At 40.5% G+C, this 18,058-nt stretch overlaps 3 protein-coding genes across 3 annotated transcripts; 1 reads left to right on the forward strand and 2 right to left on the reverse strand.

Annotated features, from left to right (window-relative positions):
• Nucleotides 1-8,618: 8,618 nt before the first annotated feature.
• On the reverse strand, nucleotides 8,619-12,174 carry tdp2b (tyrosyl-DNA phosphodiesterase 2b). The gene is made up of 7 exons (XM_037693564.1): nucleotides 12,025-12,174; nucleotides 11,675-11,796; nucleotides 11,446-11,592; nucleotides 11,049-11,140; nucleotides 9,317-9,435; nucleotides 9,057-9,227; nucleotides 8,619-8,980 (listed from the first exon to the last, which is right to left on the reverse strand). Exons 1-7 carry the CDS (start codon nucleotides 12,172-12,174, stop codon nucleotides 8,699-8,701), a joined length of 1,083 nt encoding a protein of 360 aa, XP_037549492.1. The 3' UTR covers nucleotides 8,619-8,698.
• A 466-nt stretch (nucleotides 12,175-12,640) lies between these two features.
• Nucleotides 12,641-13,727, forward strand: acot13 (acyl-CoA thioesterase 13). The gene is made up of 3 exons (XM_037693563.1): nucleotides 12,641-12,781; nucleotides 12,925-13,109; nucleotides 13,357-13,727. The coding sequence occupies exons 1-3, from the start codon at nucleotides 12,698-12,700 to the stop codon at nucleotides 13,514-13,516; spliced, it is 429 nt and encodes a 142-aa protein (XP_037549491.1). The 5' UTR covers nucleotides 12,641-12,697; the 3' UTR covers nucleotides 13,517-13,727.
• Nucleotides 13,728-14,601: 874 nt separating this feature from the next.
• On the reverse strand, nucleotides 14,602-17,989 carry c19h6orf62 (chromosome 19 C6orf62 homolog). Its single transcript, XM_037693561.1, has 5 exons — nucleotides 16,557-17,989; nucleotides 16,266-16,442; nucleotides 16,061-16,186; nucleotides 15,151-15,285; nucleotides 14,602-15,041 (listed from the first exon to the last, which is right to left on the reverse strand). Exons 1-5 carry the CDS (start codon nucleotides 16,683-16,685, stop codon nucleotides 14,916-14,918), a joined length of 693 nt encoding a protein of 230 aa, XP_037549489.1. The 5' UTR covers nucleotides 16,686-17,989; the 3' UTR covers nucleotides 14,602-14,915.
• Between the last annotated feature and the right edge of the window lie 69 nt (nucleotides 17,990-18,058).

The raw sequence follows: 18,058 nt of genomic DNA on the forward strand, positions 1-18,058 counted from the left end.
TATTTAATTTTTTTTACCTCCTGCTGCCTCTGATGGAAGAAAAAAAAAATCCTGCTGCCTACAATGTGAAGGCCACGTCACGAGACGACTAAATGTGAGAGCACCTAGCTCAGATTTGTATCACTTTCTTTAGTCTTTAAAAGAGAGAACAAACTATTTGTCATGTAAACTAATGTTTATTGATCTACTTCTCACTACAGCTGCATGAACGTCCTCAACCTCAGTCCAAAACACAAATTTAATGTTTATTAGACAGAAAAAAAACGAAAGATTTGCAGCTTATAGAGGGATCTACAGGTGCTGGTCATAAAATTAGAATATCATGAAAAAGTTGATTTATTTCAGTAATTCCATTCAAAAAGTGAAACTTGTATATTATATTCACTCATTACACACAGACTGATATATTTAAAATGTTTGCTTCTTTTAATGTTGATGATTATAATTGACAACCAATGAAAACCCCAAATTCAGTATCTCAGAAAATTAGAACATTACTTAAGACCAATAAAAAAAGGATTTTTAGAAATGTTGGCCAAGTGAAAAGTATGAACATGAAAAGTATGAGCATGTACAGCACTCAGTACTTAGTTGGGGCTCCTTTTGCCTGGATTACTGCAGCAGTGCGGCGTGGCATGGAGTCGATCAGTCTGTGGCACTGCTCAGGTGTTATGAGAGCCCAGGTTGCTCTGATAGTGGCCTTCAGCTCTTCTGAATTGTTGAGTCTGATGTATCACATCGTCCTCTTCACAATACCCCATAGATTTTCTATGGGGTTAAAGTCAGGGAAGTTTGCTGGCCAATAAAGAACAGGTCCTTAAACCAGGTACTGGTAGCTTTGGCACTGTGTGCAGGTGCCAAGTCCTGTTGGAAAATGAAATCTGCATCTCCATAAAGTTTGTCAGCAGCAGGAAGCATGAAGTGCTCTAAAACTTCCTGGTAGACGGTTGCGTTGACCTTAGACCTCAGAAAACACAATGGACCAACGCCAATAGATGACATGGCACCCCAAACCATCACTGACTGTGGAAACTTGAAAGTGGACCTGAAGCAACGTGGATTCTGTGGCTGTGCCTCTTCTCTCTTCCTCCAGACTCTGGGACCTTGATTTCCAAAAGAACTGCAAAATTTACTTTCATCAGTGAACATAACTGGATCACTCAGCAGCAGTCCCAGGCGAGATGCTTCTGACACTGTCTCTTGTTCAAGAGTGACTTGACACAAGGAATGTGACAGCTGCAACCCATGTCTTGCATACGTCTGTGCGTGGTGGTTCTTGAAGCACTGACTCTGGCTGCAGTCCTCTCTTTGTGTATCTCCCCCACATTTTGGAATGGGTTTTGTTTCACCAGCCTCTCCAGGGTGCAGTTATCTTTATTGCTTGTACACTTTTTTTTTCTATCACATTGTTTCCTTCCCTTCACTTCTCTATTAATGTGCTTGGACACAGACTCTGAACAGCCAGGCTCTTTAGCAATGAACTTTTGTGTCTTGCCCTCCTTGTGCAAGGTGTCAATGGTCGTCTTTTGGACAACTGTCAATTCAACAGTCCTCCCCATGATTGTGTAGCCTACAGAACTAGACTGAGAGACCATTTAAAGGCCTTTGCAAGTGTTTTGAGTTAATTACTTGTTTAGAGTGTGGCACCAGGTCTCTTCAATATTGAACCTTTTCACAATATTCTTGTTTTCTGAGATACTGAATTTGGGGTTTTCATTAATTTCCTCAACATTAAAAGAAGCAAACATTTTAAATATATCAGTCTGTGTGTAATGAATGAATATAATATACAAGTTTCACTTTTTGAATGGAATTACTGAAATAAATAAACTTTTTCATGATATTCTAATTTTATGACCCGCACCTGTATTTCTCACTGGGTTTTTTAAACCATAAAAAACTGACAAACTCCCAAAACAAAGTACGATTTGGGAATTTAAATGTTGTTGAGTACAAAACTTGATTGGCCACGTTGCAGTATTTTAGTCTCTCAGTTGGGACTTTAAAACATTTAGATGGTTTAAAAATGAGCAGTTTACTCGAAAGGCTTTGGCACTTCCTAAGTGGGCTCAATTTATCTTAGATCTAGTTATGCAACAACTGATTCCTGAGGGAAGTATATTTCATAGACACCCACAGATGACCTGAGTCTGAGGAGTAACGGCACACCCGAGCGACCCCGAGATCAAATGTTTAGGCAAAAGGGTCACATTTGGTGCTATGAAATGCAATGCTTCCCAATCTGTATCAAGTGCATTACACATAAACTGTATTTTGTAATACAGAGTTTTACAGTGTAAATATTTATCACTGTACAACACTTGTTCAGTGTTATTTATGAAAAAGACAATAAAACTTGTCCGAATTTGTTACACCTTTTGTTCAGACGTTTTATTTCAGTTTTCATCCTGAACAGTTTCTATCACAGTCAATTTGAAGACTTGTCCAAGAGGTCAACGGTTGTGAATGACGACCTGTTAAACTTCCTGTTAGCTCTGTTTTTAAGGGGATGAAGCTTCAAACTGACTTCTCACAGACGTTTTCACAGAAATCTGTCTGGTTGCAGATAAAACTTTTACTCGTAAGTTTATGTTGAACTGACGCTCGTTTTAGAGCATTTCTTTCCCATCCTTACACTAAATTGGCATTAAAGCAATAGTTGGGATCTTTGAATAGTTAACATCTTACCTGTTGTAGATGGCTCTTTGAACAGCTTCAGAAATAGTTTAATTCTGAGAAGCTGAAGGTGAGTCCAAGTTGGACCTAAATGGACTGCTGTCGTCCTAAAACAAGTCCAGTCTTGAGATTTGGTTAATTCAAACAAGATTTCGAAAACCTTTACACAGCTATAAATTTTATACTACAGTTACAGTAGTCCCTCGTTTATCATGGGGGAGCCATATCCTGAAGCCCCACAATAAGAGGAAAAAATACGAAGTGGAAATAGTAGCACAAGTATTAATAGTTTATTTTAGTGTTTATACACATCTATATACTCTATCATCTGTCTATCATCTATCGATCTATTATCAATCTATCATCTATCTATCTATCCATCCATTATCTTTACCCGTTTATTCCACTTTTGGGTCACGGGGGTCGCTGGTGCCCATGTCCAGCAATCACTGTGCGAGGGGCGGGGTACACCCTGGACAGGTCGCAAGTCCATCACAGGGCCACATAGAAACAAACGAGACAAACAACCATTCACTCTCTCACTCACACCTAGGGACAATTTAGAGTTACCAATCAGCCTAACATGCATGTTTTTGGTCTGTGGGAGGAAACCGGAGTACCCGGAGAAAACCCACGCATGCACGGAGAGAACATGCAAACTCCACCCAGAAGGCACCTGGACCTGGGTTTGAACCAGGGACCTGTTCGCTGAGAGGCAGCAGCTCTACCAGTTGCGCCACCGTGCTGCCCCATCTATCTATCTATCTATCTATATATATATATATATATATATACATATGTATATATTCTGATATATATTGTGTATGTATATACTGGTATATATACTGGTATATATATATATACTGGTATATATGTATAAATATTAAAATAAAGGCCTTTTAACCCCACACTCTTGCAATATTATATACAGTGTTTTTAAACGCTCTAAAAAAGCACAGCATGAACTCAGCTCTCTGCCTCCACTGCTCTCTGCCACCTGCAAGTGCTCTCAGCCACGCCCACTTCTCCGTTGTGCACGGAGATCAGCTGATCAGCTGCAGGAGGAAGCTTATCCTGCAATGTGGGCTGCACAGAGGTGCAGCATGTGCTAAATAATTGAAAATAATTTATTTTAAATAAAAATTTCATGCCGATCGTGCGGCTCATCCGTCAATCAGCCAGTTGTGTGTCATGTTCAATCTTACTTTGTAAAACCGCGATAGAACGAGTTTGCGAAAAACGAACCGCATAGTAGCGAGGGACAAATGGTGACAGAGGCAACTAGCTGCATCACTTCTGGTAAAGTTTGGAGTACTTTCAGCAGGAGTGTTATAATTTAGCTGGGAAAATCACGTGGTTTCAGCAGATTTAAAGCTGGTTTATACTTTCAGGCTTACAGGAGATCTCACAGTTTCTATTAGAGTACAAACTGTTTGTGCGAAAAAGAAAGTCTCACCCCCACGTGAGCGAGAACAGATGTCATGAATCCAGCTTTATGCTGAAGTTTGTTTTATGGCAGCAGTCACCTCTGGTCTTAGCTGCACATTAGCAAGATTAACGGTTAGCTCGTTAATCTGGTCAGAATTAAACTATTTCTCAAAGCTGTGGCTGTTCAAGCAGCTGTCTACAACAGGTAAGATATTAATTGTTCATAACAATGTGATCTCCCTTTTTGCCATTTTTCCTCTTTCTTTATTTGTTTTCAAAAGGAGGTAATTTATTAGGTTTTTTTATCCAGTGCTGTGCTCGAGCAGATCTTATGACCACCAATCAGATCAAAGGTTTCATCATTCCTGACCATTTGAGGGTGATGGACATGTTCTCACTCAGATGATTTCTTTTTATCTTGCCAAGCCTTAAATAGCCACTCGTACTGAAACGTTCAGCAGCCTCGGCAGCAGCTCTGTACGACCAGAAATGATACGGGCTTCTGGGCCAGTTAGTCACAGCGTTTTAGAAGAGAAGCAGTGATGGACGCAGCTAGAGCGCTGAAGACTGGAGCGCCACTCGAGCTTGGCCTCGCCTCGCCTGTGACAGGCTAAATGTAGAGAGGCAGGCGAGTGTTTGTGTGGATGTGGCCACACGGCTACATAAAGTGGAAGATAAAAGGCGAATCCATCAATCACAGAGCAGAGTCCTCCTGCATCTCATCCCTCCAGCTGTCACAAGAGCTGCAGCTCACACTTCTCCATGAGACGCGCTCATCTTTTCTGGGCTGAGATCAGATCCATCATCGTTCAGCTCCACCTCAAAAGACAAGTCTCATCTCAGAGGCTCCCCATCGGCCACATGGACACATCTGCACAAGCGTGTTCGTTCTGACGGGCCTGAAGTGAAAGCCTCTCACTGAGGGCTGTTTCTAAAACATGTCTGCTCGACGATACAGGAAGTGAGATGATGAGACCTTGAAGTGCCTTCAAACAGAGGGGGGACTTAAAAGAAGGCTAAATCTCATGACCGGGGCTCAGACAGCTGTTGCCTTCATTTGTATCCTCTCTGACCTCATCTGTGTTTGACTCTGATTTCTGGTTAAGCTCTCCGTTAGGCCACAGATGAACCTTACTCAGTAATAATCCTCCTGATCCTGCACGGCTGGAAGGTTCTTTAACACAAAACATGTTATTCACAAGCAAAGCTAGATACTTTATTACCGTATTTTCTGGTGTATAAGTTGCAGCTTTTTGCATAGATTTGTCAGTCCTGTGACTTGTATGCCGAAACGACATATATACATATATATATATATATATATATATATATATATATATATATATATATACTTTTTGTCTTCCCCATATTCATAATGTAATTTTGACTAACGCTTTAAATTTCTAAGAACTGCAATAACGAGTCCTCCTGTGCGTGCTCGCTTCACTCAGCTGGTGCAGGCGGAGGAATGTAGCAGCTCCAGCCTTGATGGATGGATGGAGCCGCATTGCCCAGATGAAATTCAGCTGTTTTGACAATTAAATAAATGCATAATAAATGCAACTTGTACTCCAGAGCAACTTATACGTTGGAAAATATGGTATTTTATAACTCAAAGCTGTGTATTTCCAGATCTAAAAACAGTTGTTGGGCAGCTCATCTTGTGAGCTCTTCAACTCACATGCAAATCACTCTCACTCCCAACCCTTGTCAGGGTCAAATATTCAGAAGTTCTGACAGAGAGGAGAGTTTGAGGAAGAGCTGAAGCTCCAAAAAAAACCCTCTGAATGTACGTTTTCTTTTTCTTATGTGTTGAGTGAACTACTTCAGCGAACTTTCGGCTGTTTTCCGTGGATCACATTTTAAAAGGTTCAGCTCGTTCAGGACATCACTACTGCTTTGAGTTTTAGTAACCTTAATTTTCAAATATTTATCTTTGTTTATGTTTGTTGTCATCAAATGCTTTGAAAAATCTGTTTAAATTCTTCAAAAACGTGTTCTTTGAAATAGTTGTTTTCAGAAAAATGATTCTATTTGTGTCTCCTTATGCGTCAAATCCTTATCTGCCCTTTTTCTACTTTTTTATCTTCTTTTTTTCTCTTATAGAATGTTTTTTGTCTCTTACTCGTCTTTATAGTATAATTTTTCTATAAAATGTGTCTTTTTATATTCACTTTTACATAATTTTTGTGTTCTTTTATATAGTTTTGTCTTTTTGTTTTTCTATTAAACTTTTTCAAATCTTTTTTAGACTCTTGATCAAACTTTTTTGTTCTTTTAGTCTCTTTACCCATCCTTTCGGTCTTGTTATGTATCCTTTTTGTCTTTTACACTTTTTCCATTTTTTTATAGTTTTTTCTTCTTTAAACGTTTAGCAGCTAATCATCTGTTTTAGCCTCTTCAGCAGAGATTGAACACTCAGCATGTTTGCAGAACGTGCTCATTCTAATGTTATACTTTAAGTAACACACACGGCTAAATCTTGATGAGGCCTGTGGCTGTTTGACTCCTGGTCGTTCCCATCACGTGCTGTGGGCAGGTTCAGGTGCAGAGGCAGTGATGAGCCACTTGTGCTGGTTTTAATTGCCCCTGAGACAAATCCAAATGCTGCACTGAAGAAAACTCACACGAGCGAATCAGCGGTATTGTTTGGGAACATCAAGGTGTAATAACAGAAATATTAGGTTTGCCTGTAACACAATGAAATGAATTTCTGTTCTTGCATTTGGTAATTAAATTAACTGTTGCTGTTGTTTCCTAAAGGGGTTCCCAAACTTTTCCATGCCATGGACCCCCAAACAGCATTAGCATTTAGCCTTTTTCTTTTAATCTCCAGCTTTCTGAGGCCCCCTTAGCACGCCCACTTTGGAAAAAAAAAAAAAAAACTGTCCTAGAAGACCAGTCTGGTCATAAATATATATCTGGGAGCTGATCTTCAGCTAACTTTACTGTAGATTTTGAAGTAACCTTTTATTGGAGTACATTGAAAAACGTTTGTGCTAAAACTGTATCTGAGCATTTGAAAGATTTGATGTTATTTTAGCAGCTGGGTCACAACACAATCCTCCTGATGCTGTTAGAAATTAATGTTGCAGATTAGGAAGAATACAACATGGATTATCAGCTCATGTAATTCATCACACAACAGACTTTCTCAATAATATTGCTATTTTTTTAATTTTTTTTTTATATCTAGATGCAAAATGTAGAGCTAAAGAGTGAAAACGCTGAGAACCGAATACTGAAGCTTTAACCATTTTACCAATGATTAGTTTCTTTGTGCAAGATTGGCTCATAAAGCTCAAATAGCACATTAAAGGTGAATCCTGATTCCTTTTAAATATATGTACAGTAAAATTCTTACGTCTCTAATATTGACGCAAAAAACCTGAAACTTAACTTTCTACCACCCTCTACTGAGAAACTGTTAATACTACATGAACTAACATGGCTACACTAGTTCTTCTACCAGAGCATCATTTACTTTATGGAAACAAACAAAGACAAAACTGGTAGCCGTTTAAATCAGTCACTTTCATATTTATGGTAAAAGTGAAGCCTCCTATCTGACCTTATTAACAGATTTGTAAATAATCAATTTCATTTATAAAGCACCCTTCATACTAAAAGCAGCTCAAAGTGCTGTACTGAATTAATAAACAATAAACCCACAAGATATAAGCAAACAATACCCTCCCCCAAATATATGGAGAATGTATAGACTGAGCAGAGATGATCCAGTTCAGGAAATGCAGTTCAAAGATGGGTCTTGAGCCTGCTCTTAAAAACAGAAACATTCTCTGTGGCCCTCAGGTTCTCCGGCAGATTATTCCACAGACGGGGGCCATACTGGAAAGAAGCCTCACCGTAAGTAGACCTGTCGCGATAAACAATAAATCAATTAATCGTATGATAAATGAAAATTATCGACCACGTTTTCATTTATCGGCTTTATCGTTTCTTCGTGTCTCTCTTTCTACTGAAGACACTGGATGACAAAAGGCTCAACTCCGGTGCTCTTCACTGACCCCTCCCTTTCTCTTCACTCTTTAAAATCTGTTTTAACCGTTCAAAATTGCAGTTTTGGATCGTTAAAAGCAGCTAAGCTACGAACTAACAGGCTGACCTCGGGGAAAAAAACCTCAGTCTTATCAAAGCTCCAAAAATTCAAGGTTGAAACTCGTTGAAACTTAGCCGACAAGCTTCAAAAACACCGCAAACCTTGTATTTGGCAGCACGACGGCTTGGTGGTTAGCACTGTTGCCTCACAGCAAGAAGGTCCTGGGTCCAATCCCCGGCTGGACCTGGGGTCTTTCTGTGTGGAGTTTGCATGTTCTTCTCGTGCTTGTGTGAGTTTTCTACGAGTACTCCAGTTTCCTCCCACAGATCAAAAACATGCATGTTTGGCTGCCTTCAGCTGGCCTCCCTTGCAAAAAAGGGCCATGATCTTAGAGGGATTTTACTGGTTAAACAAAGGTTAATAATATTTATTGGTACTTTCCACATTTTAACAGTCTAATTAAAAGAAAAAAACATTAAAAGTCATTTTGGTTACATTTACAGACAGAAATCACATAAAACAGGAGCCAAGTTTCTATTCAACGGCGAAGCTGCAGTAAATCCCCCAGTGATCGCTCGTGTAACGGCCACAGTCCAGCTTCTCCAGCCCCACCAGTGCCATGTGATCAGGGGCCAGACGTGGGACTCCTTCCTGGGTAGCTGGGCGGAGGTAGACGCGGTCGAAGCGACAGCGGCAGACGTACGGAACGGTTTTATTGTTGTTAGCTTTGGTATCCCAGGTGTAGCGGCAGTGCTCCTGTTTGCCCAGTCGCTCCCACACATCGCAGACACTCGGAGGCAGGCCCACTTTTGCCACCTGATAGAAAAACCAGAACAAACATTCCTCAAAGGGAAACCATACCGTACAGGTTTACTGGAAAGACCAGACTGACCTCGGTGTCCCGCAGGTTCGTGTCCCCTCCAAACAGGATGTTGACGTCAGCTGGAGCGTCTTTCATCCTCTGCATCACGACCTGCAGCTGTTTCATCCGCTCTCTTGCGTAGCCTTTACAACTTTCAAGGTGAGAAGTCATCAGACACAACTTCTGGCCTTTAAAAGTCACCTAGTTTTAAACAGCAAAAAATTCACTTCCGTCACAATCAGGTGGGTTTACTCATGCCAAGCAAATGTGATAAAAGATGGAGTCCAAACCTGAGCTACGAGGAGATTCCTCATCATCTGGGTTGTGGGGTAAGTTATGATCTCACTCTCCAAGAATTTGACTCGGGACTTTTTCAGCATCATTCCTGAGAAGTAACCGTCTTCCCCGGCTGCTCAGAACAAGTTCAGACGTGACAAATAAAAAAGTTTTCTGTTACTATTTTGGTCCAAATAGATTCACGAGGACTACATTTGAGAGTCTTAACTGCAGTAGAGTGGTCCGCATGATCCCAGTTTGGAGAATCCAAGAGGATTTTTTTTCTCTTATTATTATTATTAATATTAATAATAATAATAAACAACATATAAAATCTACTCAGATACTAAAAAAAATGCAAACTTCTGCCATATCCCCCCCCCCCCATCCCCAAGTCTTTAAAATATAAGTTTGCAAATGTTTCCTTTACATTTCTTCGCATATTTGCTAGAAGTTTCACAACCAAACAATATCTGTGCTGCTTTGCATCATTTTGTGCACAATGGCACCCCGATGCACCCCCAAAAGTAGAAGTTTGGATTATTCTGCTGCTGTTCTGAGTAGATTTTTGGATTTTCTTCTTCATTCTGTGCTGACTGATGTCTACTGCAGGAAAGATTAGCTACATTATAACCTTGATATGTATTAAATAATTTTCTTCAATGTGTTTCTTCAATGCAATGGAAATATTTGTGTAACATAAATACATAGATACTTAAGATCTGTTCTTTAATAGTGATACACTTAATTAACAACATTTTTAATTTCAACTTCCAAAAATTACAGTTTTGAGAAAACAGCATCAAAAACCACTTTTAAAACTTTACCTAGTCACCACTTCTTTAAATTATTACAGAAAACTATTTACATTAAACTGAACAGAATCATAACAGCAGTAGTCGTACCGAGTAACAGGGTTTAATTTGTGAACCGATTGATCCCGGAACGCAAAAAGCAAAAAAATGTTGAATAAAGTAGATGTGATTTTCTGCATTTTGGTGTATTTTAACAGGTTGTTAAACATCTACCTGCTTGTAAAATAAATATATATTTTTTTTTTTTGTGTAGTGGTCGGGCGGGGGGGAACACAGGCCCGAGGACCCCAGTTTGAGAACCACTGATTTAGAGGACAGTGTGGGTTGACTCCAGTTCTTGCAAGTGGTCAAACCAGAGAAAAAATAAAACAAACCTGTGAACACTAGTAATATAAACTTCGAGTCTTTGTTTAAAAAAGTTTTCAAGATATTTTTCTGATACTTTTAAGAAGGAGGGCACATCATTGTTTTAAAGATCTGACCCTGAACACCAAATTGTTAAAGTTCTTACAGCTCATGACCCCCCCCCCCCCCCATTCTGTAGACAATATTTTTTCAAACTAAAGAAAGCTTTTTGAGCCAGACAAGCTGTCTCTGTTTTCGAGACAAATACACTCGACCTCCGACATCCGTAGCAGTGACAATAGATGAGACTTTCCTCCAGAGATTCTCTTGTATTCCTCACACATGCTAACCATGTAATTTAAGGCAATCTCTCATAATTAATTCATGGTTTGTAGGAAATGGTTCAAGAAGTTGTCATAGCAGGAGGCAGTAGTGGTGTATTGTCTGTCTGCTCCTGGAGACTGCATGGGTTTTCGCTGAATACTCCCTTCCTCCCCACAGGCCACAAACATTCAGAGCTCAGTCATTATTGGTAAGTTAGGAATGTGTTCAGAGAGAAAAACAACAACTTTTGAACATATTTTACCTTCAATGATCAGGTAACTAACAGCTCGTTTCTTCAAATACTGGACGTAGGGTGGGATGAGCTCCTGCAGGAACACCACGTCAGGAGTGTACCTGAGTGAAAAGAAGAATCACAGCAAATATTATCTGCCTAAAATCTCACGAAGTTAGTCAGATGTGATCAAAACTTCATATATTCAGCTCTCTTTCCAAGCCTGCATTCCAAAAACGACACTAAAACATTAAAAAGTATATAAAAAAACAACAACTGTGTAGCCAAACATCATGTCCATTGTTTCATCCATAATTAGCTAAATGAAACATATCGTTTATTTTCATATTTTCCCACTGGATCACTTAGTCTTATTTGTTCAGATAAGCTCCGGTGGTGACGATCCATGAACAAACATTGGACTTACAGGACTAAAAAAGAACAAAAGCCTCTGGCTCGTTCTACAAGGTTGTCTGTATCGAGCCCGTCTACGTTCCAGGAGATCAGAGAGAGTTTGTGGTCGTCTTCATCCGAGGGTTTCCGTGCAGCCGGACTGTCTTTGGTTAAATCGATGCTAAAATTCAAAGAGAGTAAATTAATTTAAAGTTGAGTTATTAAAGTTATGACGTATGGAGCTGTGGAGACAGAAATGTTACCAATCTGTTGAGGTGGTTTTCTCAGTCCTCTGCCTCTTATTTTGAGGGGCGTTGTCATTTTCTTCAAAATCTTCTGCAAATACTCTCTCCAGGTCTGCCTCATAGAATGAGTTTAAAGCTCTCTGGGGGAGAAAACGTAAATATTTGCTTTTAAAATAAAGCTAAACTGCCAATTCAGTTCAGTTTACTTTAGCGCCAAGTCACAAAAGAAGTCGTCTCAGGGCACTGAACAGACCAAAGTATATTATTTATTTTCACTTAAAAACCTTTAACCTAATCAGTGAAACAGGCAGCAACTGTGCTGAACTGCTCCATGACCACATCATTAATGAGTTGTGTGTTTACTGTACCTCCATCTGCCAGTCGTTTTCAGCCAGATAACACCGAGCCACGGCGCTGTCCGTTCCCGCTATCGCAGCAAACTCGTCGCACAGCTGCGTCCGGTCTTTTTTCACCTTCGAAACTCTAGACGGAACATCAGAGGTTGAGGTGGAGGCCATTTCCTTAAGGCAATATATTTACATGCAAGAAATGCACACGAAAGCTCGAGTTAAAAACTGTTTTTTTTCCTCTAGGAAACCTGGTTAGGTACAGCAGGAAAATACGTCCGGGTGGACAACAGAACAGTCCGAGGTGGACTCTTTTCATGAGGGACAAAAGGAACAGACAAATAAACAGAACCAGTTAAAAGAAAATATTACAATTTGGATTTTGATCAGACCTAATCTTTTTCAGAATTTACATAGTTGTTAAATTTAAAATAGAATCATTTTTGTCACCAGAACTAGCATACTTGTTGAACAATATTTTAGTAACATTTTTACTACCAGTATATATATATATTTTTTACTTTTACCTTTTGTAAGAGAACTGATATATTATCAAGTATCAAGATGATGCTTTAGTTGTAGTTTGCGCGCATATTTTTCTGAACTTTTCGTTTCCGCCCGGACGGTATTTCCAGACGCAGCAGTTTCCGGTCTGATATCAACAGGTTGACATTCGTTGTTTTGCTACGTCAACATGGGTTCAATGACTTTGAACTCCTTAAAACAAATAATGAAGGCAATGGTGGACCACGCAGGTTTTGACAGAGTCTTGAACAGGGTAAATATTTGTAAATTTTTCCTCCAGTATATTTTTCAATAAACCGAACACAGATGATTTGTGCGTTTAAACACAAAACGCATGCACATCTACACGTGTCTGCATTATTTCAGTTATAGACATTGTTGAAACGTTTTGTTCAGGTGAACGTTTTGTCTGCCAGCCCGGGTAAGGTGGTGTGTGAGCTGCGGGTGGAGGAGGAGCACACTAACCGGGGCGGGACGCTGCACGGCGGACTGACAGCCACCTTGGTGGACGTCATCTCCACCATGGCCATCATGAACAGTGAGAGGGGTGCCCCCGGGGTCAGTGTGGACATGAACATAACGTAAGCCAGTAACCTGTGTTGACCGGTTTATTTCAAATGCTGACTTGTAGCATGAAGATTTGTAATCTATTCTGCTCATTTCTTACATGTGTGCTCTATTCAGCTTTGTCCACACATTTCCCCAATGCTTTCTGGTTCATTTTCAGCAATAACAAGCAAAAAAAAAAAAAAATCAGCATTAGCAATTCACACTTCCTTTTCGCTCTGTCCTTGTGCAGGATTAAAAATTAACTTCACTGTGTTACAGGTACATGAATGCTGCCAAGATGGGGGAAGATGTTCTCATCACTGCACAGGTCCTCAAGCAGGGGCGGACGCTTGCATTCGCCACCGTTGATCTCACCAGCAAAGCCACCGGGAAGCTCATTGCACAAGGACGGCACACGAAACATCTTGGCAGCAGCTAAAGTCCTCCGTTTACGCCTGCAAATCAAACTATCATGTCGTACTCGGTACCGAGGGACACTGGGAGGAAAATAATACAGTAGTTTCTGAATGTAAACAAGTTGTGACTAGAGCTGACTAATTAAAATTGCCAGGTGCTACTTCACATTTACATAAAGACTTGTCATTTATAATAATAAGTGATTTGTGCACATGCAATAAAACAACTGGACAGAGTTCAGCTTTCAAATTTTGCACTGTATTGGGATATGATCAGCAGTAATGATTAGAGAACCAACAGAAAAACAAATCCCAGAAGTTACAAGCCTTACACCCTTTCAAAAACACACTAAATCAACAAGGGTCAAATTTGCACATAATATTTATACGTTTTAATAAGCAAGCTGGCAAAGCCCAATTTTAATGAACAAACTATTGTAATTTTAGTAGATCGAATTAAACAAATCGGTTAGCTTTTAGCGTATTATTAGGCATGTTAAACAATAAATTTGTTACGATTTTCTCACCAACCCATACCCCCCGAAAAACAAAGCATAAAACGTCAGATTTCAGTAGCTTAAATGAAGTGCATGAACAGTTTGAATGGTGAAAATCAACATCTAACCAACATTTTGTGTACAATGCCTTTGCAGACTCAATAGAAGCAAAAGACCTGCCTAGTACGTTTCAGATTGAAGCAAATGACACAAAAACATCGTAAGAGTCCAGCAAAATAACTAAGGCGACTTGTAAGCAACACCTACACCATAGATTTGACAAATGCTGTGTCTTATCTTTGCTTATTGAGGTGTTTTAACACCCGACTACACCCATCCCCAGTCAAAAGATTGTATAAAGTTGCTTTAGAAATCCCAGTGACATTACAAACTTTACCAATCCTTCCTTATGACAAGGATATAAGACATGTCCATCTCAAAACCACCATGAAGACCTGTGTATTGCTTGTTCCTGTTTTGATGCAACATGAGTTCATTCAGTGACCGGTGCTGTTGGCTCCGAGAGGACAACAAAACACTCAAAATCAATGTTCGTGCAGGTTTGAATGAACAATAAAAAAAAATGGGGGGGGGGGGGGGGGGGGGGGGGGGGGGAGAGAAGAAGGGGTGAGTGAGGTGAAGGGAATGAGAAAGTAAAACAAACAAAAAAAAAATCCAATAAATGTCAAAGATTTTGAAAACAATAAATAAATGGGACTGCGAAGAGGACAAAATAAAAAGAACGGGGACTGAATCAGCGTCAGGGCAGGAAGAGGAGAATGAGTGGGGAACAAAAAAGGAGATCCAAGCACAAGTTCAAATCTTTTAAAGGGGGGAAAGGGGAGGAGATGAGTACTTCTATTTGTTTCTAAAGGCTTAGGCAGGAAGGAGGGGGGGGCTCTTCTCTGTGCAGCTGGGTGAAGCCTTAATCAGGCATATATGGGCGGAGGTGATCCTCGACGTCTCCCACACCCCAGCAGGTGAGCTGGTCCTGGGGCAAGTACAGGCACAGGCTGCACAACTTGAAAACTGTGGCCTTGGTTTTAGGAGTCTGAAAGAATCACCACGAGAACATTTGTGAAGTATTACTGTAGTAGTATTAGAAGGCTGTTTTCAACTTTTCAGAAGGATTTTCTACAATCCTGTGCTCTGGCTTTTACCTGCAAGTGTTGTCTATCCATGAAGAGGAACACAGACTGAGTTGGGTTGTTCATGACCATTCCAGCCTTGTCTTTACGACCCAAAGCGTGCAGACACTGCTTCTCGTAGTCCCCATGATGAAATTCAAACTTGGCCTGTACATAGGAGGAATAACTTGTTAAATTCAGAGTCATAGCAAAACTGAATGAACACGTACACTTCCTATGTGAAAAATCTACTTTATCAAATATTTCTGATCAATTTTTGTATATAAACTTTACCAGGTTCAAATCTACCTTTTGAATCTGGTTCAATGGTTCGTTTTAGACTAATCTTCCTGTTCTATGTACAAACACACACCTCACATCTGTCCTGCAGCAATACCCATTGAAAATGTCTTCATTCGGACCACTTTTGGAAATAATCTGAATGTCTTAAGATAAAAAAAAACTTAATAAATACAAAAGGTTCACTCAGCTGCTGGCTGATTTAGACAAAGAGCCAACCTGTGAATATTAAGCTTTGTTTCTTTACCGAAAAGTTTTAACGAAATGTTTACACAGATCCTTCTCATTTAAAATATCCACGTTTAATGAAACAACCGTGACTTTAGTTTCACTATGAAGCTGTACAGAGAGCAGGTGATTGCTGCAGCGCACCGTTTTACAGGTTAAAATCCAGATGGCTCTGATTGTTCATGTTAAAATAACTAACGTAGCTCAGATGTCTGAATGTTTAACAGAAATACCAGCAGACCTGCTCGATCATATACAACAGCCCACTGTGACGTGGCTTTGTATGTCTGCAAACACAGCCATCCAACTGCAAAATAAAAACGTTTTGTGGTACACATTTGACGGCAACGCCCTGTCAGAGCTTCCCGTTAGACAGAAGTTAGGCCCCGTTTGGGCCTTGTACTACGTGTCTCACCTGAACAGGCCTGAAGGGTTCATCCTCAGCCCCCTTCCATCTGGAGAACAGCAGACAGACGATCTTCTCAATATCGTTGCGTGGCCAAAGGATAAAATCCATTTCCTGTGTGCAGCCTATCACATCCTGCAACGAGAACAAGCAACACATGAGTACAAGTTTCTCTCATTGCACAGCCTTGTCTTTTCACATGGTTCAGGCTTACCCTTCGCATTGACTGGTATCTGGGGGCGTGTAGCTGCACAACATCTTTCTGCAGGAGTTCTATTGAACTTTCAAGAGTGTAGCTTGAATTGCGCACACCTCTTAAGATGTTCTCTTCATAGTTGTTGGTCATCACAGGCACCACTTCAGCAACCTCAAAAAGAGCGGACTTCTTCTTCTAGAAAACAAAACAAGGAAACGTTTAGGTCTTTTGTTTCGTCGTGGCCAAATAAATCAAAAGCTAAATCTTGAACGAGTTAGAAATAAATCTAAATACGCTGTACAGACAAACCTTGTCCTTGAAAACGAAGGCTATATAAATCTTGAAGTCAAACTGATCAGCCAAAGATTCCCTTTTCTTTCGAAGTTGAGCTCTAAGACGATTTCTTGTTAGGTTTCTTCGCGAAGTCGGGTCCCCCATTGTTAGATTTTGTTGGTATATCTTTTCTTCTCGCGTTGTGTAGTTTAGCCACGCTCGTCTTAATTACGTTTGATAAAGAATGGAGCGAACAGCGCGTCAAAACTCTAAACCCGATCCTCTATATACCGACGGCAAACCGAAAAGATCACAAATAAAACTAAGTCATTTTGGTTGTTTTAGTTTTTCTAGAAGGGGGAATGGTCAAAAGGCTAAGACTACATCTCCTTGATCACAAATCGAATGTTTTAAGACATGACTTTCAAGCCAAATTTTCTTTTCAACCTGCCACTAAAAGAATGACAACAAATTTCAAGGAAACAGCAACTCAAAAATGTGACTTTTTCGAATATATAAATGTTATTGAAACTAACAGAAGCAGCCACCACTACAACAAAGATTGTGACCTACAGCAAGCAGACATCATTTCAGAGTCCCTCATCCATGGCTGTTTCTCTGTAGAAGACTGCGTTATGAGCGTGTTACAGACGGACTGGGCATACAGACAAACATGGCAGGTCAACACAGATGCCAGGAGATATTGGCACCGGATAACAAAGACTAGCTGCGAAAGAAACTCGACATTTCCTCAACTTTTGCTGTCACTCCTTCGGCCCAGGGCCTGCGGCGCTGCCACAGCTGATGGTCATGGCGTGGGCGTATTTTTAGCACACTAACGTGAGCTAGGTGTTCATTTCTGACAATAACAGCGTAGCTACATCTTATGTTTTTGTTATGAACTTGTTTAAACGAGGCTCATGTTCTGAAAGTCATGTTTCTTTCCTCTGACGCGTTTACATTGTCTCGCTTGGTTGAATTTATGCGACTAGCAGCGCTGCCGACGAGCACAGGACTAGCAACGCTTGCGCCGTCTATCTGTTTTTGCTCGTGCTCAGCATTTCAGCTCGATAAAACAGTCGCGACTCGACGACATTTTAATCACGCCCGGCTATCAACCGACACCAACCGCCGTGAGGCGAAAGCAAAACGAAGTTAACTAAACGAAATCTCTCCCTTTTCCACGCCTGAAATTTCGAGCTGTTCGCTTGTTCTTTCTCTTTTCTTGAGTCGTCACAACCTCCGGCTCGCCCTGCCGCATGCCATGTCAAGATAAATCGACAATCCAGCGGAAATCCTCCGTTCTTTCAGTCGACGTGTGGCGTGTTCTGTCTCCCGGCGGGCCCATGTTTAACGACGTGTCGTCCCGACGTTTTTCCGTTTGGTTTCTTTGTGTGTTTTTCAGGCCAGCTAATAACGACACAAACAAGCTCCACGGCCTACCCCCCCAAAATGGCTGCGCAGACTGCTACAGTAGTGACGTCACGTTAGGTGGGCACGTAACCTCACGAGAGGAAAAGAAATACTGCTTTGCGATT

This window comes from Nematolebias whitei, chromosome 19, assembly GCF_014905685.2.
Source record: "Nematolebias whitei isolate Nwh7 chromosome 19, NemWhi1, whole genome shotgun sequence".
NCBI lineage: Eukaryota > Metazoa > Chordata > Actinopteri > Cyprinodontiformes > Rivulidae > Nematolebias > Nematolebias whitei.